The sequence below is a fragment of the Panthera leo genome, chromosome E3 (genome assembly GCF_018350215.1).
Source record: "Panthera leo isolate Ple1 chromosome E3, P.leo_Ple1_pat1.1, whole genome shotgun sequence".
Classification (NCBI taxonomy): domain Eukaryota; kingdom Metazoa; phylum Chordata; class Mammalia; order Carnivora; family Felidae; genus Panthera; species Panthera leo.
The window spans coordinates 3314354-3338399 of NC_056694.1; the positions used below are offsets into that span (position 1 = coordinate 3314354).

Genomic DNA, 24046 nt, shown 5'->3' on the forward strand with positions numbered 1-24046 from the left:
GCCACGCACTTAGAAGGTTTTCTTTTCTTGACGTCATGTTTATCAATTTGTCCTCGCAGGAAGGTTTTTCGGGACATCAGGTCGACCCCACTGCCAGAAGCAGACACTAGATACTCCAGTACCGTTGGGGGGTCCGCAGCGAGAACACGCGCATTCAGATGACGTAATGTTTACGTGCAGATACGTTGCAATTGAAACTTTTTTTTTTTTTAATTTTTTTTTTAATGCTTATTTATTTTTGAGACAGAGAGAGACAGAGCATGAATGGGGGAGGGTCAGAGAGAGGGAGACACAGAATCTGAAACAGGCTCCGGGCTCTGAGCTGTCAGCACAGGGGCCCGATGCGGGGCTCGAACTCACGGACCGCGAGATCGTGACCTGAGCCGAAGTCGGCGCTCAACCGACTGAGCCACCCAGGCGCCCCAGCAATTGAAACTTTTAAAAACAGGGACCTTCTCCCAAATTGAGCAATCGTAAACAACAGGTGTAAGTGACGTCTTTAGAGGTCAATTTCCACAGCGTTTCCGATGGTCTCCGAGGGTACAGGCCAGAAGCAGAATGACCCGGAGAAGGTGCTAGAACATCTTGAAGGTTCTTCACCTGTACTTCACTCTCCGTCCAGAAGCACCGTTCATCAGTGCCCCTCACACAGGCTCCCGTGTCACTCCACCCTCACCAACATCTACGTTAATGTTTCTATATACTGGCCAGTTTAATAGCTAAAATGTAACATTTATATGGGGGTCATTTTCACAGTTTATTAGCCGTCAGGGTTTTTTTTTTTTTTTTTTTTATTCCTTTTGGGAATCCCCAGCTTATGTTCTGTACTAGTTTGCTGGGGCTCCCATCGAGAGCCACAGAACAACAGAAATCTATTTTCTGTCAACTCTGGGGGCTGGAAGTGAGAGACCCAGGCATTGGGCAGGGCCAGTTGGTCCTGGGGCCTCTCTCCTGGGCGTGCAGACGGCGTCTCCTCCTGGTGTCCTCACCTCGTCGTCCCCCTGACCCCTTCTTGTAAAGGCACCTGTCACTCCAGATCAGGGCCCACCCTAGTGACCTCATTTTACCTTAATCCTCTCTTTAAAGACCTTGTCCTCAAAAATAAAATAAAGACCCTGTCCTCAAATACAGTCACGTTGGAGGTGCTCAGGGTTAGAACTGTAACCTAAGAATTTGGGGGGATTGCCATTCAGCCCCTAACATCCCCTTTGACCATTTTTCTCTTGGGGATTAACCCTCTCCTCACTGGCTTTTCCGTGCCGGACACTTTGGCCAAATCTAAGTACCAAATGGCCGAGCGAGAGCCCAGACCCTGAAGTCCGGTCTGGCTCGGAGGCCTGGCCCTGCTGTGTTAGTGCCACGACACGGGGTCAGACAACTTAACCCAGTAAATACCAGCCAGCACGATCGTTAACAGTATTATCTGCCACATACTTGATCTTTTAACTTTGGGCACAGAGACGTTCACAGACCGCAAACGTGTGCGTCTTCCAGTCGTCTGCCGTTTCCGTGGTGGGTGAAGCCGGTGCCGTCACGTGGCCCCACAGGCTGGGGTCGGCGTTCACCTGGTCCTCCCCAGGGCTGCTGTCTCTCCGTCTGTCCCTCACTCCGAGTGGCAGGACTCCTCCCAGCCAGGACTTGCAGGCGTGTCATGTGAAATGTGCTCAGGAAGCGCTCCCTGGTCCCCGTGTCCACCGGGGACGTGGTGGCAGGACTGGGACACGTGGGAGGGTTGACGGGGCTCGGCCTCTTCAGGCCGCAGAGGACAAGACCCAGCGCGAGGAAAGGCCGAACAGCAACACGAACCAACACGGTCTCTCGGGATCTGACTCAGCCAACTGTTTTCAGGAAGCTTCTCAGACAGCCCCAGGCGGGCGTGACTCACCCTCCCCTGCGTCCCCAGCCGGCTGTGGTCTGCGCCATAAGCTCGGGGATCACGGGCTGCTTGCTTTACTCTCCCCTGTGTTGTAAGCACTGTGCTCCGGACAGGCCGAGTGGCCGCGTGGGTAAGCTTGCACACGTTCCTGAGCCTGTCTGTGCCTCAGTTTCCCCATCCCTCAAATAGGACTAGCACTCACCCTCCTAGCGTTGAGTGAGTTGTGCGTGAAGAACTTAGGACAGCGCCTGCCATGTAGTAAACACCCGACAAATGTCAGCTCGAACGCGTGGCTGTTCGGTATTTCATCACGTCTCCTGGGCCAGAGGGTGTCTTCCAGGCACCCAAGCCATCCCCCCGCACCAGCGTCTACCTGGTGCTCGCCAGCGGGAGGCGCATCATTGCTCTCCTCTGCCCTGGTCGGAGGAGCAGAGGTCCGTGCTGACAAGGCAGGGAGAAGAATCAGGAAAGGCAGGTTGGAGTCAGGCTACACGGTGTTCCTAAAGTACATTCAGAAGTCGGCATTGTGACCCCGGGGCCCTGGGGGTCACTAACGGTCACAAAAGTCCAGGTAAGGAGAGGATCATGTTTAAATGCTTTGAGCATCCCAACCGCGGCAAAGCGGACGAACGGCCAGGCGGTGCCTCGTCCCCCCTTCGTGCAGAAAAACACCACGTTCGAGCCTCTTCCGTCGGAATGGCCTTCAGCTGAACGGTAACAAATGTTGTCTGGGCAACCCGTCGCCTGGATATCATTACAGCTAGCGCACCAACTTGCAGGTGCTGTGGGGAAGATGAGAAAACAGTTCCTAAAGGTCCGGCTTGGTGTTGAAGGGAGAGAAAGGGAAACGGCTTTCTGCAGGCCTGGCTCCCAGAGACCTTGAATCAATGCTCACGCTCCGGTGGCGCGGCCCTCCGACTACAGAGCCTCCGCGGCAGCCCGCGCTCTTGTAATCTGTAGCAAAACGTGTTCTTGCATTTCCAAAAAAGATTAACGGCACGAAACACCACCGGGCGCCTACAGGGAAAAACGCTTGCTTATTTGCGTAAATATTTTACCATGGAGAGCTTTTAGCATTTAGAGCCTGCCTTCGGGGGATGCGGCGAGAGCCACCCTGGGCACGGCCACCCTCCCTCGCTGGCTCCGCGCTCCCTTAAATGCCATGAAGCCAACGTGACGCGTGTGCTCTTTAAACCCACGGGGTCTGCCCCCCCCCCCACCAGGCACCCCGGCGCCCTCCCCCACCTCCACCTGCCGACCGAGGGCCTAACATTTACCTTCAGCTTAGTACAGAAGGGTGTGCGAGGGCTCTGCTGAGAGGAGCGCCAGTGAGCATAATCCGTGTTTGCAAATACATAGTTTTGATCACGGTTGCATTTGTCTGCCCCCAGCCCTCACGGGTAAGCCGTAAAACCAACAAGCCACGCGGCCTCTGGGCAGGGTGCCTCCCGGGGCCCAGGGATGTGTCACTGAGCAGGCGACTCTCAGACTGGTCCCTTTCGCTTGCCCGGGAAGCCTGTGACCACCAGCCACGTGACACGCAAGTCCCACAGGGGGCTCCGGGTGTCAGCCTGCAGTCACCCCGTCCGAGCGAGGCGGCTGAGATCCCCCAGGAGGCTCCCAGCGACAGCAGCATCTTAGAACCTCCTCTTGCGTCTCGCACAGCTGATGCTTCTAGAACTTGTCTGGAGCATGAGGCACACGCCCTCTTCTGATTGTGATTTTCTAGATGCACGTTGTTTTCTCCGCCTTCTGGGCATAATCAGAGACCTCCCAGGCGTCTCTCATGCTGCGGTTTTCATCTTAGCCTTGGATCAGTGTGGCTCGTACTTGGCCTTGCCCCTCTGGATGCCTGTATTCTTTTTCACCCAGCACTTTAAAAATCAGACTTTGCTCGGGCCGCGTTTCACTCCTACTACTGATCCGGCTCCTCTGTTCTTTTCCTCACACCCACCGCAGCCTTCTGCCCTTGCACGGTGACACTCAACACACTGATGTTTCTGACCTCGCTGCAGCTGTAATTACAGAACGAGCCTTTCCTACCGAAAGCTCTCATCCCGCAGCACTCTAGCTCGTTATTCTCCGCAAACGCAAGAACGGATGCTCAGCCGCTTCCTCTCGCCGTTTCTGCACAGAAGGCTCTCTTCTAGTGTCCCTTGAGTCTAGGACGTTTTCAGGACACTTCAGCGTAAGACACAGGTGTCAGTCTTCAGTTCACCAGGCCACAGAATGGGGACGAGAGGGTATGAGCCCAGTTTCAGGGCGAATAAGGGGAAAGGACGGATGTAACCCGAGGGCTGGGGGTTTTCCCCAGTGGCTCGCATAGGAGCTGGGTCCCAGACAGACAGACCAGCCCACGTGTCCTGCAGTTGCACACGGGTGGCAACGCTGTGCCTTGCGGTTCGCACGCGATGCGCCAGAGTCGTCGCTATGGCGGTGGGAAGGGGGGCATCGTCGCCTCCGTGCTTCAGCGCCAGAGGAGCCCAGGGCGGTCCCGCCACGGACACCCCCCCGTCCCAGTCAGTCCTGGTAGCGCCTCCAGCGGCCGGCCCACACGGGGGAATATTACGCAGCCACTAAAGCTTGAGTTTCTGAAGGGAAAAAAAGAAATGAGGCTTTCGGGATGTGGCGAGGAGACACAAATAAAAAGCCTGCATTTGGAGAAAAATCAGTTCTGTTTCAAGTCCCTATGCATAGAAGGATGATGGCCAGAAGCGGTCCCTGAGATCAGTGACCTCTGGGCGGCAAGGTCGCCTTGTCGCAGATGCCTTGGGCGTGGTCGGCCCTCAGAGCCCAGGCTCTCCCACCCGCGGCCAGCCAGCAGCCCAGGCCTTAGCTGCCGGGGGCCCCACCGGGCTGCACCCTCTGCCCTGGGAAGGGGCCTCTGGGGGGGACTTGCCCGCCAGCAGCCCTCAGCCTGTGACCGCTGGGAGTTGGGGGGAACACGCAGCAGCCCTCTCCATGCCTCCCATTAGGCAGAGCCTTGGGGACCCGCAAGGCGACTGCCTCATCGTGCTTGCCGTCCGCTCCCCGTGTTTCCTGGGCTCGCCTCCCGAAAAAGCTCTTCGCTCCAGGCCAGGCTGGAGCCGACCGGGCCCCTCAGGACTCAGGCCGCGGCACCCCGGGAATAGACAGTGTCTTGTGTGCGCAGAGCCCCCGGGCGTCCCTCTGGCATCTGCCCTGCTTAGCCAGCTCTGTGCCCACCGCCGCCCGTGGAACGTGACATCCGGAGAGTCCTGGTCCTCGTGTCACCTGCCGACCATCCCGTCGCACGCTCTACCCATCCTCGGGGCTCCGCCTGCGGCCGGGCCAGGGCGGCTCCCGGTGGGTTGTCGCGCTCCCCCCGGACCTCGCGGCCGCTCTGACCCCGGGCCCTGCTGCCAGGGACTTGAGGCACCGCCCTGACCTCGCTCCCGACGCAGGCACCTGGGGGCTTTTGCACACAACCCCGGTTTTTCTGGCTGCTTTCTGAAACAACTCTTCCTCTCTGGAGGAGCCGTGGCCCTGGAAGTCTCTGCCTCTCCGCTCTGCTGGCATCACCTCCCCCCTGCCCGGGCACGGGGGTCAGCCTCTCGCTGTCCAGAACGCCTTGCGGTTTCCCCCGGTCCCTCACAGTCACCTTGCAGGTGACCAGATTGTCACAGTCACCTTGCAGGTGACCTGTAGAGTGACCAGATTGTTTTCCATTCGTCTCCGTTTTCTTCCAGTCACCAGAATTATACCATTTTAGAGCAGGGAGCTAGGAGAAACAGCAGGGCCTCCCGGGCAGAATGTGGCTCTAACGCTGAAGGCCCAGCTCCGTCCTCTGCTCCTGTGCCCCCTCCCGCCCCCGGGGGTAACACTGACCGCTGTGATGTGACACGTGTCCTGTGCCTGAAATACACTGGCCCTAGTAAGTGGGGGCTAATTGTTTTCTTTATTCATAGCGTAGGGGCGAAGACTTCTCCCTTCTTCCCTTCTGGGCTCTACAGCTGGTCCAAGAATTAAATTGACATAAGGAAGATGAACAGGAGGGGCCCCTGGGAGGCTCCGTCACTTGAGCATCTGACTTCGACTCGGGTCATGATCTCACAGTCTGTGAGTTCAAGCCCCACGTCGGGCTCTGTGCGGACAGCTTAGAGCCTGGAGCCTGCCTCGGATTCTATGTCTCCCTCTCTCTCTCTGCGCCACCCCTGCTTGTGCTCTGTCTCTGTCTGTCTCAAAATTATCAAATAAAACATTAAAAAATTCTTTAAAAAGACAGATGAAACAGGAGAAACATTTAATTTTATATGTGTACGAGCCCCAAAGATCAGAGGCTCAAATGTGACCAAAGCGGCAGTTTTTAATGCCTTTGAGACGAAGAAACAATAAATTTGTGAAGAATTGACAAGACCACAGGGTTTGGGCTTGGGCTACTAAATTAGCGAAGAACAAGATTTATTCATGCGGCCATCTAGGCCCTAGACTGCCCGCGTCCGGGATAAGGGGGCCTCTCTTCCTCCTGCTGTGGGGAGGGCACCTTCCCCGTGGGAGACTTCTTTCCTGCTCTCAGGGGGAGAGAGGAGGGTCACAGTGTCCTTCTCGCACTGGCTATTCCTGGGTAACTTTAACCCAAAGTAATCAGTATGCAGAAACGGCATCTTGGGGGTGACCTGTGCTGCTCTGCTCCAGCGGCTGGACATGAGGAGCCGGGAGTCGTGTTGGGGTTAAAGCCTGGCTCGGGACCTCCGGACATCCGAGATGTCACGTGCAGAGTGAAGGCCGCCGCTGCGGATGAGGGCAGCCTTGGGCTCCAGGCCGCCTGGGGAGTCTCCCAAGACGTGTGCGTCCATGGCCAGGTATCTGCCCGCTCTGGATACGGACGCTGGGAGAGCGTGTGCGAGGGGGTCATGTCCACTCCTTACTCTCTCAGGTGCAGGCCTGTGTTCTCACGCCGTCGAGACAAAAGCTGTCCAGCTCATGCTACACAGAAATCCAGTGTGTACCTGGACAGGGCCCAAGCCTGCTTTTAATGCAGAGTTAGTTTCTGTTTCTTCGAGGAGGGCTGGTGGCTCTTCATCACCAGCAGGGATATTGGAGGTTTTGAAAACATTATGTTTGATCGTGTTCTTATGCGTAATGTCTGTGGCTGCCAGCGTGGCCTCTGTGCTTCACTGTCGAGCTCAGTTTGTCTTTGGAAGATACCCTCCTTCCCTTAGTTTCTCTCTCTAGTTTAGGAATACGCGTACGTTAATGACATCGGTCAGGTGCTTTTTATGCTGGGCGCACACTCTCCTCCAGTGGTCAGGTGGAAGAAGGGGTCATCACCAAGGCCCTGGCTGACCCCGGTCTCACGCGAGGTTCACATCAGCCTCTGTACGTGAAGCGTGTCCCCGCGCGGGCAGCGCTGCCTTGGAACGGTGTCTGGTTTCCTCCCGAGCTTTGATCTACCCTGCGTGCCGCTTTAAATTTGCTGTTCACCCGTAGTTCCGCTGCAAATCCCCACAAGATAAAAATGAGAACGCGACTCACAAAAGCCAGAGGGGGACATACGGAGGTTAGAGGAGCTGTAAGAGCCTTGATTTACATAACTCTCATAGCAGTGGGTGAGGGTCAAGACAGGAAGAGAAACCAAAGCGGTACCGTAACTAAAAGACGCCGCGTGGCCCACAGGCCAGAGGGGAAGGTGTGCTGACCTCACCACCGTCCACGGGGTCCGTGAGTCTAGGAAGAACCAGGGACTGACCTCGTGGAAATCGTGACCGTCAGGCATGCGTATTAGAAGAACCACAAACAGACGAGAAAACCTTGGAAGGACCAGACCTCTGACAGAGCACGTGCCAACCACAGAGGTGCCACCGAGGAAGGCCGGGCGCGAGCCCGGATGCGCCCTGCACTACCGCGTGCGCTCTCGTTAGCAAGGCAGGGCTCGTGTCTCCGTGCTCTCAGATTCTCACCGGAAAGACACACGAGGAGCCGGCAGAGGGGACCTGCCAGCTGGGGCCTGGGTGGGAGGTGACTGTCTCGAAAGTGCTTCCTTGCACTCCTGTGTTATTCGTGAGCCGTGTTGAGTAGAATACAACCCGAAGAGTAATGACAAAATGTTTCAATATAACATTTTAATGCCTTCGTTTAAAAAAAAAAAAAAAAGAAAGGCAGCTTAACGCTCGGAGTTTTCCTAGATGAATGTTAATTCCAAGACAAGAGGACGAGTTCCAGCCACAAGGCAGCAAGCCAGAGACGCAGGCCCTAGACGCACAGTCCCGGCCCAGGAAGCAGGGGCCGTTGGGTAAAGGAGGGGCCGCACTCGGTGCCCACTCTGTGCCCGGCTCAGTATGCAGCATGCACCAAAGGCAACCCGGACAGCACCCGCCCACCCCCGCCCCGCCCCACGTCGCCTAACAGACTGAGATCCAGAGGGGGCACCGTACTGGTTCGCAGTCGCACAGCACAGACTTCCCAGGGCCTGGACCCAGGCAGGTGCGCTCCCAGAGCACGTGCTCGTCACGCCGCGGCACGCTGTTTTCCCTGGGAGACACGCTCACGTGTTGCCGGCGCTCGGGATGCACGGTCTCGAGTAGCCAGGATTTGGCAAGGGGACGCTCTCCCTTTGCTGGAAGGTCGAGGTGGAGGTTTTCTATTCACAGGAACAGTATACGACTCAGTGGAAAGCGTGGGCTGAGCCAGACAGACTCAGGGCTCCAGTCCCACCCCCTCTGGTCACTTGCTGTGTGACCGCAGGCGGACCACTTACCCCGTCTGAGCTGTACTGCTTCGTGACCCGGCGAGCGTACGAAGGCTACCCGTTGTGGCCCTCGCGAGGGCTCGGAGGGGCAAGGCTGCCAGGAGGTCAGCAGGAGAGCCCCACGAGGGGGCTGCAGTGACCACGGTGCCCTCACCCTCAGGATACTAGGTGCCTAGGAGACTCAAGAGGACAGGGACCAGGCTCCCCACCTACACCGCGTGAGGGAGAGAAAGGGGGCACAGGGCACGGACAAGGGGGGCTCGGCCCCTCTGGGCTGTCGGTCACTGAATGGGAAAGGACAGGCGTCTAGCAGAACACCCTGGCCAGAGCCAGGAGGCCACCAGGGCAGCTGGGGACAGCTGGTTGTCACGGCGAGGAGAAGGCGCCATCGGAGGCAGAGCCGCAGCCGTGACAGCCAGTCAGGGGCCCGAGCTCCAGGCCCTGCAGATACCAGGCCTGTGAATGGCAGGGGGAAGAGGGCAGGGGGGGTGCTGTCCCCCAATGTGTGTGCTGACGATTGTGGCCAGCCGTGGTCAGGGGCCTCATGCTAGGGGCACTCTCTGGCTGATCACACAGAGTTGTCCCCCCCTCACATGTGGCCGCCCGAGAGTGGCTCCTTGTGTGGTTTCACAGAAGACCGGGTGCGGGAACCGGGAAGATGCCGGTAAGCTCGGTCTCCAGTGGAGCCAAAGAAGGTGCCAGAAGGAAGACAAAGGTGGAAGGGTGTCTCTCGCGGAGAGGCGGGCAGTCTTGTGCAAGTACCGCGGCCTTGTCGCTGGCGGCCGCGCCACCCTCGGGAGGCCAGGGAAGGCAGGGCTGGCGGGCACAGGGTTGGGCTCTGCTGGCCGCCCGCCCCCCGCCCCCGACTGCCAGGAGGGCTTTGCCCTGCGCCCCGCCCGCCGGTTCTGGTTTTCGCCAGTGCAGACGGACGCGCAGTCGTCGGTGCCCGAGAGAAGGCAGGGCGCGCGGGGTCCCCGGCCGGGTCCGACAGGTGGCCTCTTCGGACGTGTGGAGGCAGTCCCGGCGCAGCCTGGTTGGGAGGTGTGATCATTAATAACATCAGATCGACCACAATCCCTTGATAACCGGGAACTTTAGGAGACGTTCAGAGCCGCTAAAGCCCGCTGCCCCCCCCCCCCCCCGGCCAGGAGGGTTCTGTGCGGTGGAGCCCCTAGCCCAGGGGTGGGGTGCTGGCACTTCCTGGGGCGGGAGGCACAGAGGAGGGGCGGGCGGCAGGGAGGGTGACGAGTCACCGATGTGAGAAGGGCGCCTTTGAAAGAACTTTCTAGGAGGCACGGCCCTTGGCCTGCGAGGGGAGGGGCGGGTGGCGGAGGGCAGAAGGGGGGGGGAGAGAGTCATAGGGCCCCGCGCTCAGGGGCTCCACGTGTCACCACATCTACCAGTCAGATGCTGGCCGAGGAGGAAGGAAGCAGGAGAGACAAAGCAGGGTGGTGGCGGGGTGGTGGGGTGGCGGGAAAGCGGGGTCCCCGCGAGCCTGCGTGACTGACGGGTGGCCCTCCTGCCCCACCCGCAGGCTACCAGATCGCCTACCGCCTGGCCAGCAGCAGCCCCAACACGTTCACCACGGTGGAGGTGGGCGCCACGGTGAGGCAGTTCACGGCCACGGAGCTGGCCCCAGAGTCGGCCTACATCTTTCGGCTGTCGGCCAAGACGAGGCAGGGCTGGGGGGAGCCGCTGGAGGCCACCGTCATCACCACTGAGAAGAGAGGTAAGGCCTGAGACCCGAATCTGCTGTCCTGGTGCCACAGCGGGGAGAGACGGCCCCGCGTGGGAGCCGGGGACTTGCTGGGTCCACGGCTTCCTGGGTCGGGCCCCGGGTGGCTCCAGGACCCATGCATTTATCAAGCACCCGCTGAGCCGCACCTGTAGCCGGACACATTACCGTAGGGTGCCTACACGGCCTGACATTTACCAGAGAGGCATGAATGTCCCAGCTTTAACGAGAGAGACGCGGCTCAGAGAGGTTGTGTCACTGGCCCAGGGCTGCACTGAGTCCCCCCTGTTTAAGGGCAGCTCCCTGAAGGCAGGCGCTTGGTGTCTGATGTTCAAAACCACGTGCCCAGTCGAGCAGGTGCTCGGTAAGCACGTTTCCTGCCCAGCACTCCTAGGGAGGTCTGTGTGGACGGGCGCCTCCTCCGTTCCAAGCACCGTCTTGGTTTGTCCTCACCAAGCCTGGGGGCAAGAGCGCTGCAAGCCCCGATTCTGTGGAAGAGGAAGTGGGGCCCAGACGGATCCAGTGGTTTGCGTGGACACGGCTCTTGCCACAGAAATCCACTGCGGGCTCCCATCTCACCGAGCCCCTGCCCTCGAGCCTCGCTCTGGAATCTGCCTCAGCAGCCTCCTCCCCAGGGGCCACCGCTCCGGGCCTCTGACCCTGGCAGCTCTGGCTGCAGGTTCGAAGGCTGGACCCTCCCCCCGTCTGTGAGTCCCGTGACCCCAAACCCTGAGCCTCAGTTCCCCAAAGATGACGACGCCCACCCCAGAGCAGCTGCAGCCTCCCCGAGATGCTCACCCCCTCCTCCCACGAGCATCTCTGCTATTAACTGGAGGACAGAAATCCCAGGGTCACAGAGCGCCCTCCAGAGCGTGAAGCAGGTGGAGGAGACGGCCACGCACACGCGGGCCCCGCCGTCAGCCCAAAACGCGGTCCATCCGATGGCCCCCAGCACGGGGCCCTGGGACAGAGGACGGGCCCCGGGAGAACCCCTCCTACAGCTGCGGCCAAGGTCCGCAGGCTCGTCCCGTCCGGGACGCGGTCCGGCCAGCGCTCTCAGTGCCAGGGAAGCAGCCCGGGCCCTGAGGGCCACTCCCAAAGCCTCTCGCCTTCCTCAGAATCCGTGCAGCCCTGTAGGGAAATCTAGCACTTTCTAAGGCACGGGGAAAGACACAGGTTTGCTAAAAGTCTGATGTGACTTAAATCCAAGTGGAGGCATTAACGCGGGTGCCCTTCACGAGGCACCCTGGTCTGGTTCACAGCGGAGCTGCTGGGGCTGGGAGACGTGTGCCCACACCACAGCTGCGCCCCAACCCCCGCACCACGTGCCGAGGGCTCACACCCCAGCTCGCACCCCGACCCCCCCCCACCAGCTGCCTCACCCACACCCCAGCCTGTTCCCTGCCCCCTGCTCCACCTGCCTGGGGCCCACACCCCAGCTTGCACCCCGACCCCCCACACCACCTGCCTCACCCGCACCCCAGCCTGTGCCCCGTCCCCCCGCACCACCTGCCTCACCCGCACCCCAGCCCGCACCCCGACCCCCCCTCACCACCTGCCTCACCCGCACCCCAGCCTGTGCCCCGTCCCCCCGCACCACCTGCCTCACCCGCACCCCAGCCTGTGCCCCGTCCCCCTGCACCACCTGCCTCACCCGCACCCCAGCCCGCACCCTGACCCCCCCTCACCACCTGCCTCACCCGCACCCCAGCCTGTGCCCCGTCCCCCCGCACCACCTGCCTCACCCGCACCCCAGCCTGTGCCCCGTCCCCCCGCACCACCTGCCTCACCCGCACCCCAGCCCGCACCCCGACCCCCCCTCACCACCTGCCTCACCCGCACTCCAGCCCGCACCCCGACCCCCCCTCACCACCTGCCTCACCCGCACCCCAGCTTGCACCCCGACCCCCCGCACCACCTGCCTCACCCGCACCCCAGCTTGCACCCCGACCCCCCGCACCACCTGCCTCACCCGCACCCCAGCCCGCCCCCGACCCCCCGCACCACGTGCCTGGGGTCCACGGAGCTCAGCGGATTTCCTCCAGGGCCCGCAGGCCCTCCGTGCTCCGGGCTCAGAGCCAGGGGGCCCAGCAAAGCTTTGCCCAGGGGAGCTGTGCTCAGGGGGGAAGGGGGTGGGAGGAAGCGGGCAGCCCCAGCTCCAGCCCCGAGAGAGGACTGCTGACCGCGTAAGACGGAAGCGCTCCTCCAGACCGTCGCCGCAGGGCCCGCAGTCAGTCGCTGCTTTATTACCCACCACACACGCTCCTCCGAATCAATAATCTTCGTGAGGAACCATTAAACAATTATCCCTCCCTGTGTGGAGTCGCCCTGTTGGACTCGATGGGCGAGGAGGCGCGGGACGGTAACGATCCACACTCCGAAGCGGGGTCCTGGCCCCGTGCACCCTGCGTTCCCTGCCGCCGCTGCGCAGGGCGGCAGTGACCGGCCCCGGGGACGCTGAGCTGGACGCCGCCGTGTGTCGGGCTCGGGTCGGCCTCCGCGCGACAGACGCACTGAGCCCGAGGTCAGAGGGGCCTGGAGGTGCTCGCAAGAGCCCAGGTGTCATTCGGCGGTGGTCGTGTGGGGGGCACGTGTGGGCTCCCCTCTCTCTGTCTCTGCGCTGACAGTGCCGCGTTCCGGGAGCAAGCCGGGGTCCCCAGCCACGTGCGGGAGTCATCTCCACGTTGTCTGATCCCGTGGGGAGCCGAGTCCCCGGGCTTGTGCTCCCGCGGAGCCTTCGCGGAGAAGCGCCCTCTCACGCGCCCCTGCTCTGTTCTCTTTGGGTTGCAGAGCGGCCGGCGCCCCCCAGGGAGCTCCTGGTGCCCCAGGCAGAAGTGACGGCTCGCAGCCTCCGGCTCCAGTGGGTCCCGGGCAGCGACGGGGCCTCCCCCATCCGCTATTTCACCGTGCAGGTGCGAGAGCTGCCGGGGGGAGAGTGGCACACGTACTCCTCGTCCATCAGCCACGAGGCCACGGCCTGTGCTGTCGAAAGGTACCCGGAGCCGGGAGGGCCCTCCCCGGGGAACGGGCGCCTGCTCTCGTCTCTCCTCCTAGCTCACGCTCCCTCCGCCAGGGACCAGGCTTCCGCGTCCTGGAGCCCACTCGGGCCTCCCCGGGTCTGGCCTTCTACGCACGCCCTGCGCAGGTGGTTTGCAAGCCCAGGCCCCGGGGACGGAAGAGGCACAGATGACGGGGACGTGAGCCCGGAAGCGTGGGCCCCGCGCCTTACCCCCTGAGACGCAGGTGTGGAGGAGGGGAGGCGCGGGGAAGGGGTGTTGCGGGCCGAAAGAGTCGCACCTTCTCTTTGCGCTCCCTCTCGTAGTCAGCAAGGCAGGCGGCTCCCACCCCCGTCATCCGTTCGTGACGGCTGATCGGGGGCGTGGGAGGAGCGTCCCCGCTGCACGATGAGAACCCCGCATGTATCCAGTTATCAGTGAGCCACCAGGCAAGGGGGGGAAGGGAGCAGCACCGACCACCACAGCTCAGCTCTTGGCTCCCATGGCCTCGTTTAGGACCCTGCTCCCATTCCCACCCCCCTCTACAGTGTGAGGGACGAGGGCTCCCCCCTCTACGGTGGGGTCAAGGACACCCGTCTCTATGGTGAGGGACGAGGGCTCTCCCTCTATGGCGGGGGACGTAGGCTCCGTAACTGTCTAGGTGAGGGTTCTCAAAAGTGACCTCAGGCCCCACGTCCCCCCGGTGGGCCCGGGCTGCACTGCTCACACCGCCCTGCAGAAGCCCCGGGATATCGGGGGGCAGGCCCGTCCAGGGAGCTGGCCCGACATCTTCCTTGTGCTCCTTCTGTGGCGCTGGCCACGGTCACTTTCCATGAAGCTCACATCTGGCCACGAAGGGGCCGCTGAGGAACACGTCCCACAGGCTCCCAGGGTTCCAGGAGCCCGGCCAGCCCCTCTCGGGAGGGCAGAGGAGGGCAGAGGAGGGCCAGATGGTATTTCCCAGGCTGGCCGTCGTTCAGACCCAACACCGTGTCCTCGGCGCCCCCGCACCCTGGTTCTGGGCACCGTCCTGGGAGATTCGCACGTTTCTCATCAGACCCGCACGGTGGGCCGCTGGGGGGAGACCGCCGTCCCCATTCTATGCGTGAGAGCCGGGGTCTGAAGAGTCGTTCTTGCCTGCGGCCCCAGCATCTGCCACGGCGTCCTGACCCGCCCCCTCTGCCAGGCCGCGGGGCTCAGCTCCCGCCCTTGGCCGAACCCGAGCGGAGGGAAAGCAGCCAGGGTGGGGGCTCCTGCGGCAGTCTCGACCCTCACCCCGCTCCCCCGGAGGGCAGTGCAGGCTGCGGGGTGCCGTGGGGGCTGGAGCGTGGCTCCGTCGCCGCCTCCAGCGGGTGGCAACAGCAAAGCCTAGAGAGAAGGGTTCGGGGAGCGAGCACATGACCGAGGTGGCGTGTGATGCGCACGTGGGCGTGGTCAGCACTGGGGCGTCGCAGGAAAGCAGAGACTGTGAGGCCTCAGCTGTCCAGGTGCAGGTGCCATGCGGGCGGTCTTGGGCAGCTCCTCAGTGCTCCCCTTTCGCACTGTTGTGTGGCTGCGAGCGGCACGCGGGTCCCGGCAGCACCGGGCCCGGACTATGGTGGGGAGCGTGTGTCCTCCCCGCACATCCATGAGCTGCCCCGAGCAGGTGGCACGGGTCTCCCAGCATCTCTGTCGTGGCCCCCAGATGCAATGTCCCCTTTGCAGACGGCCTTCAGGGCGGGTTGCAGTCTGAGAAGGAGGGCAGCTCGTCAGCTTACAGCTCCAGCTGCCGGGGACCCAAATGATATTTGTGGCCCAATGACACCCCCCCCCCCCCCCGTCACATGATGCAGGCAGCACCAGATCGGTCCGGAAGGGAGGATGAACAGCCGCCAGCACCAGGGGTGTGTCCAGCAGGGCCCGAGGCATGGTCTGGCCCCCCACAGAAGGGTCAGCGGTGGCTCAGACGTGCACGTTGGCGAGCTGGTGTCTAGAAAACTAGATACGGTTACAGCTGTAATTACACTTTTCATCGTGGGAAGAGCAGGCGGGAGTGGCATCCGTGTGGTGCTCACCTCTGGGACCTCGTCTGGAGGCTTCAGACCGTCAGGGCTCCCGCGGGGTCTTCCTCGTCGCGGTCACTATCAAAGCCGCTGTCGTTGCCACTGTCGTCCCCACGCCAGACGGCGTTCTGTCCTTCTCGGGGCTCCGCACGGTGTCCGTCGCAGGCCCGCAGGCGTCCAGACCAGACTTGGCAGATGAGGAAGCAGAGGCGGAGACATCCGCACGAGAGAGGGAGGCCCTCGGGGCCCTTCAGCTCTGGTGCCAGCTGGGTCTGTAGCTCCAAGCTCATGGCCGCAGACTGTCCCGCTAATGCACGAGGGTCTGCGGTTGGTGTCTTATCGCCCAGACGCCGAGCCCGCGAAGTCCGCCGAGCCCAGCAGCGCCGGGGCCTCGGGAAGGTCCGCCGCACAGGCTCGCTGGGCCTCGTTGCCTCATGTGTGAAAGCCAGAGACAGAGGGATGACCTCGCTGTTGCTTTCAGCTCTGCGACCCCAAGATTTGCCTCCATTAGTCCCTAGCAGTCCCACTCCATCCCCCACTTCTGCCAGCACCCCACTTACCCTTGGAGCGACAGCCCCAGAACCTGAGAAGCACAGCTCTCAGCCCCTCGGAGGACAGCATCCTAGCTGCCCCCCTCCCAGGGCCCTGAGTCCCCCCGAGGGTCGGGAGGGCGCGGCCGAGCCAGCCCAGCTTGCTTCGTAAACTCCACTCTGCTGCGCTGGTGCTCGGCTTAATTGGAATGTGCTTGCGGATAAAAATGACCCCACCTCCATGTGTGACCATCCTGGAGAAAGGGGGAAGGTAAAATCCACCGGCCTTTCCTGTCAGGGAATCTCCTGAAATCAAACAGACCAATGGTGTGCACGGGACTTCGTGTTGGAGAGGAGGGGCCCGTGTTTCCGGACAGTTGGACTTGCCGTGGGAGAAGCGGTCATCAGCCCCCAAAAGGGCCCCCTCCGCCCATCAGCAGAAACAAGCCACCGACCCCCTTCCTGAGAGAGCAGCGCTCTGCACCGCCCCGTGGCACGTGTTCTCGTAGCTACGTTTTCCTTCCTTTTTTTACATTCTTTTGACATTTTACTTGTGCCGATCACATGAAATCCGCTAATGACCAGAAGACGTGAAAGTCTCAACAAAAGTTCTAAGGAAAAAGTTTGACCGTCTGCATCAAGGGGCCGTCCCCACATGTAGAGGACGTGGCTCTGGAGCAGGAGGGGTGGTGCTGGGCTGAGGGACATACCGAAGCAGCGTCGGTCCCTGGTGGGTGACTGCCGCCCGCAGAAATGCAGTTCCGTCCAGGAGGAGAAGGTCCGCGAGCCCAGAGCCACACGGACATTCTGGACGTCACTAGGGTGGGACGGTGGCAACGTGAGCTCAGGCGATGGCTGCGTATCCAGTGATAATGCGTCCTGCCATCCCTCCGCACATCCCCACGGGGACACCGTGGACCCAGCCCAAACTACCGCGACCAGAGGGGATTAGGGTGTGAAACACCAGGGATTCCGCTAAAGTCAGTGTGCTGGCCTCATGTCCACTGCGTTCTTGGTCTGCTCGTCCTCGTCCTCCTCCTCCTCCTCCTCTTTGCCCTCCTCTTCCTCCTCCTCCTACTTCTGTGTGATCTTTAAAAATAAAGCCATGTGAGAAGTCAGGTAAATTTGGCCAAGGATATTATCCAGGGGTTCGATATTCCTTGCTCTCTGTGATGCAAATCCTGAGTTCTTAATAGGTGTTTTCAGTACCTTACAGGTAGTATTAAGTACAGAGAGGCAGTGGTAGGTGACGTCTAAACTCCTCACGACTCGTGCTTCATTATTACAACCGAAATGGATGAATGAATCTCGGGAGCTCCTTCTGTGTGTGAGACGCTGCCTCTAGGTCGGTGGGAGGAACCCGGACTGTAAGCCGCGTCCCCCCGCCCCCACCCAAGCGCTTAAATATAACACGCCGAGTAAACGTAAGCTCTGCATACGGTGACAAGGGGCATTTCCGGGGCATCTCCCGCGTGCCGGACGCCATGCTGATGGTTACACGCGTTCAACCCTCCCAGGGCGCTTTGGAGATAACTAGTTCATCCCCATCCATTCATTCATCCACTCATAGACGTTCACCGAGCGCCTCCTAGGTGCCAGGCCTTGTTCTTGGTGCTGGGGGCACAGCAGTAAACGAGGCCAACTCGGTCCTTGTCCCCACGGAGTCCTGAAGGTGGAGGAGGCAGACGGTGGTCAAGGAAGAAACGGCTAATGACAGATCACGGCGGGGGAGATGAGGAGACAGAAAGGCACCGAGCACAGTGGGATGGGCTCTTCCTGGGGCCACGTATCCTGGTACCAGAGGGCGGTGATGATAAGGAGAACAGCCTGTATTTGGTGAGCACGCACCGGGTGCCAGAGTCTCTTGCACGTGCTTCTTCTGAGTGTGATCTACACGCCCACCTCACGACCTGGGCGCCCCTGCGGCACGTCACCCTGCCCAAGGTTACAACGGGTTAGAGAGCACGCAGTTTGGCTCCAGAGTGCACGCTCCTGGCAGCTGGCCCTCCACCGCCCTCTAGTCCAAGAAGGAGAAGCTAATCCAAACACGGGGGCCTCCGGTGAGTGAGGCAGGAAACAGGAGAAAAGCTCACGGTTGGCACCAGAATTCAATGAAATAGCTCCTAGGAAGCTAAGAACAGATGGGAAGTTACTTGTTTATTTTAACTTAATAGAGGAGATCTCTCCCCCAGAATCCAGGAACAAAGATCATTCTTAAGGGTGGCACTTTAGAAGCACCCCCGGGATTGGGGCGCCAGGGTGCCTCAGTCGGTTAAGCATCCCATTCTGGCTCCGGTCATGATCTCGGGTTCATGGGTTCAGTCCCCGCGTCGGGCTCTGTGCCGACAGCCCAGAGCCTGGAGCCTGCTTCTCCCTCTCTGCCTCCCTCTCTCTCTGCCCCTCCCCTGCCCAGTCTCTACCTCTGTCTCTCAAAGAAATAAAACAAAACCTTAAAATTAAAGGAGCACCCCCAGGACAGCCGGGGCCACAGCAGGGTCGCCCACCACTTTTCCAGCTGTGGAACCAGGGTGCAGAGAGGCCAGGAGACAGGCCTGCAGTCGCGGACCAGCCACAGCAGGGCGAGGCCCCGTCTCGGCAGGGCTTGAAGGAAGAGTGTCCTGTGCCGGCCGACAGAAGCAGTGTCATCCCGTCCCACCGTCTTCAGCGGGAGAGCAACGTGAAAACAGGGCTAGAGGAAGACTCTTCTGACCGTGGGTCCAACAGTAGTCACCTCGCAGAAAAAGCAGAATCCTTCCTCTAGGCATCATTACCCAGACCCCACTCGCGAGCCGGACGGAAGTGGGGCCGCTGTTGGCTGACGCAGGGGGTGTGGGGACCCCGGCCTCCGAGAGGGCCCCTCGGAGCCTCCCAGGCTCCACGGGGCTTGGTTTGAAGCCCACAGGTTTCTAGGCTGGCCTGGGAGGGAGGACAGTGGACCGGCTCAGAGGCGGTGAGGGCTTTGCCTGCCAGTAGCGGAGGAAGTGGGCCACACCTCCCCTCCTGAGGGACGGGAGGGGCAGAGCCCAGGGTCACGCTACTCTCCTGGTCTGGGAGACGGACACCAGGGCGTCCACAGGAGCAGTCCAGCCGAGGACCAGACGAAGACAGTGTCCTCTGCACAGAAGTTTGTCCTGAGTCCTAGTCTTGGGCGACGTACGGAGCTCAGCACACCAGCCCCGTCAGCACGGAACTGTTCGATGTGGGGGAAGGAAAGGAGGAAAGAAAGGACGGTGGTGGTCCAAAGGTGGCAGCCAGCAGTGTGCCGTAAATCCTTGCCGGGGGCTGGGAGGGGACGTTTCCCCGCCTTGGACAGTTGGCATTATCTCGGTCTTAGGTACAGTGGACGGGGTGGCCTCATGACAAGGTCTTCCTCCAGCCCTGGCCGGGCCATTTACAGCCCTCTGGCAGCGGGCAAGGGACTTAACGGGACTGGGCCTCTATTTACCCATCCTTGAAACGGGAATCACCACGAATACGCCCCACAGGGCTGCCGTGGAGTTAACCGGGGCGAAGCTGGTGCCGCGTCCGGCTGCATAAACAGGGATGAGGGGCGGGGAGGGGGGGCCCGGCCAGCGCCGACCTGCGCAAAGGAACACGTACGGGTGAGCAAGGATGTGGTTAGGAGGACCGGTTTCACGCTCTGAATGGTGTGAGGGATGTGGTAATTAGCTCCTCCTGAAGAATTCCGAGTCCCTCAGAGAGCACTGGTTTCCTCTGCAGGAGAGGGTCTAATTATAGGAGGAGGTGGTTCCCCCCCGCCCCCGCCGGAGGAGCCCAAAGCAAAACCGCCTTCCCGGCCAGGGAGTTCCGGGCTCCCCTCCTGTCTGGAAATCCCTCCCAGACAGGCAGAGCTGGCAGTCTGAGGGCCCCTCCCCAGGCAGGACTCACTCCCTCGCTCCGGCCGGAGCCCCGGGGCAGGGGGCAGAGGGGAAGGGCTCAGGACTCAGCCTTCTTCCGTGTTTCAGGCTGAGGCCCTTCACCTCCTACAAGCTGCGCCTGAAAGCCACCAACGACATCGGGGACAGTGACTTCAGTGCGGAGACGGACGCCGTCACCACGCTGCAAGACGGTGAGCCGGCTGGGCCCCCGGCGGGTGCGGACGCTGGCGCCTTCCCGGCTGCCACCTGTGGGCACCAAGACACGGGCTTGCAGAGAGCGGCCCCGCTTTCATCTGGAGCCAGGAAGGGGTCACCCGCGGGAGGGAGGGCGGTGGCGCGAGCAGAATTCAGTCAGCAACACGCGGCTCCCAGCTCTCCGTACAGCCTGTGGCCGTGAAGCCGACTTCAAGGGCTTCCAGATGGAACGGGGGTTTCTTTGATTGGCTTCCAAACCTCTTCGACCCATCAGCAACCCAGAAATTGAATAATTTATGGAGTCATTAAAAATAAATGTCGAAGGGCGGCTGGGTTTTCGGAGGTGTCCCCGTGTTTTTCTCATCCACAAAGCACTCCCCAGTCTTGCCATTTGGCAAAAGCACACCGGTAAGCGATGGAGGCGAGGTCCCCTAAAAGCTCCAGGCGGTCTTGACCCGCTCCCTCCCACCTCGGAGGAGCGGGGCTGAAGAGCTGGTGTGATTTTATGTGCGGATCCCGCCGGGCCCGGGCCAGAGCCGCGACATCGGTGTAGGTCCCGCCGGGGGCGCCGCCCCCGCAGTCAGGCCCGGTTTCAGTACTGCAGCCCTCGTCCCAGGCCGCAAGCCCGAGCCCTCCGCTCGCCCAGCAGCAGCACTGGGTTCCTTCCCAGAGTTTCTGTCTTCCTCTTTTATAGCCTGGGAGCTTAGCTTCACCGGCGTGCGGCCTCGGTGCCCTGGAGGACCGGCAGAGAGGTTCCGGGACCCTTCCGGAAGCACGCCCAGGGGGCCCACGGCCTGAACAGGCCCCTCAAAAAGCTGGTCATCTCTCTGGCTCCTATTTTAATCTTACGTTTTACACAACTCAGGTGCTATTTGAGACGAAGCATTAATTCTTGGCAAAAAGAAGCAAATAGAGCAAGCTGATTTTGTAGGGAGTCTCAGGAAATTGCAAGCCAGTGAGCAGGACCCCGCGGCCTCCCTTACGGGGCTCAGTCAGAACTGGCCTGTTTTGAAAAGAAAAAAACATTCAGGGGCCTCTTCCAGGCTCCCGAAGGCCTGTCTTAATCCTTTGATATTTAAATCTTTTCTTTGGAGGCACCTGTCCTGTTGTCTTCCTCTTCTGAGATCCGCAGTTTTCTCTTTGCAGTTGGTTCGCATTGTGTTTGCACTGTATTGTCTCCAGAACCACAGATCTGCTGAGACTCGCAGACTCCAGGGCTTGGGAGCCCTGGGCCAGGGGCGGGGGTTTTCAACGTGTGGATGGTTTGCTGAGAAACGTTTTCTTACTATGGTGGTTGGGCTGAAATTGTAATCGGGTGTGATCCAGAAAGCTGGATGAGGGTCACCACCGACTTAAGACAGACCAGCAAGAGGCCAGAGAGCAGGGTGGAGAGAGCTCCCCAGAAGGCAGGATGGGGGGCTGGAGGTGTGGCTGATGTCCCAGGGGCTGGGTGCCCCGGCAGGTGCAGAGCAGGCTCACAGAGCAGGTGACCCGGGGACCCAGATTTGGCTAGTCACGTGGGACGGGGTGGGGAGAACAGCCTAAATCATTCCAGTCAGTGACCATTCGTGAACACTTAACGCACGGCCTCAGGATCTCACAGCGGTGGACCTGGCGGACAGCTGCAGGGTTTTAGTTCCCAGCGTGTAGGGCCACGTCCACGGGCAGACGACCCTCAGCCACTAGCAGTCACACCCCTCGATGATAGTCACATCCGTGCGTGAGCGCGGGAGCACTCTGGCCTGGCCCGATCTTTTGTCCTGTTCAGAGCCACTCTGACCTACGCACCTCAAAAAATTGATGGCTCTCCCCGAGGGAGGTGGTGCAGGCCCCTGAGAAGATGTGGAACCAGCAGGAAGGCTCCCCGGGCAGGGTTCCCAGGGAAGAGAGCCTCACGCGCCCTGCGTCTCTGTGTGGGTCTGCCTGGGGGGTAAGGGCAGGGCACTCTCCGGTCCCTTCTTTCCCGTTTGCAGTTGGGCGGGGAAGGGCATCCACAGAGAAGGGAGGGAGGTGGGGCTGCTGGCTGGCCCGCTTCCCAAGCCCCGGCCAGGCCCCGGCCCTGCGTCCTCGCCAGTACCAGGAGAGGGCTGGCTCCAGGACGGCGGCCAAGTACAGCCCGGACCAGCTAACCCTGGCTTTCTTCTTTCTTGGATTCCAGTTCCAGGAGAGCCTCCCAGTTCGGTCTCGGTGACGCCGCACACGACCTCCTCCGTCCTGATCCAGTGGCGGGTAAGGGCCAGGGAATCACAGGGTGTTTCCTACGCCACTGTCGGAGGCCGGGCCCCTCGTCAGGGTCGCCGGTCAGAGGAAACAGCCTGGTTGGCGTGCAGACGGGGCCGCAGTGCACGGGGCTCCCTGATGGCCACGTGTGTGGGAATGAGCTTGAACGCAGCTCACCGGGGAGGGCCAGCAGGACTGCAGGGCTGGTGCCCAGCGTCAGGGCGGAATGTTCCAGGCATCTGGAGAAGGGTGGCCCAGCGAGGCCTCCATGGCACGTACAGAACTGGGTGGCGTCCTACAGGGCAGTGAAACCATAGCCTGTAGAGGTGTCTTTTCTACAAGAATCATTTGCAACCAGACAAGATACCCGCGGGGAGTCCTCCCTACTCCCAGGTCTGAATCTTCAGAGAACAGTGAGTCAAATGAAGGCACGCTATCCTACATACTCAAATAATCTTGGGCCGCTAAACAGCGCTGTATTAGGACATAGAAAGGACACTGTGCCCTCTCTTTGCCAAATTGGAAAATTTCGGTGCTTTTGCTAACAACACCGTGCATCGAGAACAAAAATAACAGAGGGGAAAGTGCCGAGGAACCGACCAGGTCTGAGGGAGAGGCTCAGCCAGGCAGGGGGTCGGGTTCACGAGCCAGGCTGGAGCCGGGCCGGGCAGGGGCCCAGGGCAGAGGTGAGCACATCGTGGGAGCTCTGGCCAATGAGGAGGTTCCTGAGGCCAGAATGGGGCGGCCGTCCTGAGGAGGGGGAGGGCAGTGCCTGGAGCCGAGGGTCGTGGGGTAGGGAGGTGGGGCCCGGTGCCCTGGTCTGTGTTCGTGGGCGCAGTGAGGTGAGGTCCGCCTCTGACCGGTGGTCCGCAGAGGGGGTCTGTGCGGCGTGGGCTCCTTCCTTGAGGGGACTGTCCGGGAGAGTGCCGGCAGGAGGAGAGGGGTCGGTGTGAGGGTCTGGAGGTGAAGGCACCCAGGTGACGCCAGAACCGAGAGGAGGCCATGGCCTGGGTGTGGCCCTGGAGAGAGAGAGAGAGGTCGCGCCTTGCTGGGGGCAGAGGCTGGCACGAAGGGAGGGCTGGAAGGGATTCCTTTGGAAAGGGTGGAGATGAAGGGCAGGGGTGGGGAGGGAGAGGGGAAATGCAGAGGTGACCTTCGGGGAACCTGTCCTAAGTGGACGGCCTCCAGCAGCCGGGACAGGGCACGCTGGAGCCCAGCAAGGAGCAAGAGGGAGAGAGGCACCGAGTCGGGAGGCCCCGGAACACCAGGGTCGGGGGTGGGCGCCAGCCGCGAGGGACTTCCCGAACTCTCGGGTGGTGGCTCCTGACCGCCGAAGGTTCCCGCTGCCTCCCCACATGCGGCCACTCGGCACCACCCACGTGCACGTTGGCCACGACTGAGGAGTACAGCCGGGAGACCCATGCAGGCGGAACTTGGCAAGCCTCTCTCCCCGGACGAGAGCCGGACTTCCGTAGCCTGGGTTCCAGTAAGCACGCGGTCGTCTCCAGGGATTGACAGAGCGGCTGTGGGCCCTTCTTCACTCTCTGCTGCTAAGTGACACCTCCCAGGGGTGAGGGAACCCTTAAAGGTGATCAGGAGATAGTTCCAGACGTCATCCGGTGAAAGTGGAAATTGGCCGCTGTGGCATTCTGTAGTTTCCGGCCTCACCGGAGGGCCTGCCTCTGGGAAGCTGCTTCCGTGGACCGCATCACGGAGCCCCGGCTAAGTGACAAAGGACTCTGGTCTGCAGACCCCAGTTCGCGGGGGGGACCGCCGTGACCCCGACAGGCGTCTCTGGCTCCAGGCCCCTCCTCTGTAACACCGGGAGGTCAAAGGTGACCTCCGAGGTCTCTGATGCGAGCCCCGTT

The 24046-nt window shown here is 61.2% G+C and overlaps 1 protein-coding gene across 2 annotated transcripts in view; it reads left to right on the plus strand.

Moving 5' to 3' along the window:
* SDK1 (sidekick cell adhesion molecule 1) overlaps positions 1-24046 on the plus strand; it is a 531480-nt gene that overhangs the window by 438964 nt on the left and 68470 nt on the right. For both annotated transcript variants that reach the window (XM_042922245.1, XM_042922246.1), the window contains 4 exons: positions 10117-10311; positions 13108-13309; positions 19851-19954; positions 22117-22187. In XM_042922245.1, the coding sequence (XP_042778179.1) occupies positions 10117-10311; positions 13108-13309; positions 19851-19954; positions 22117-22187 (572 nt within the window). The remainder of the gene's footprint in view (positions 1-10116; positions 10312-13107; positions 13310-19850; positions 19955-22116; positions 22188-24046) is intronic.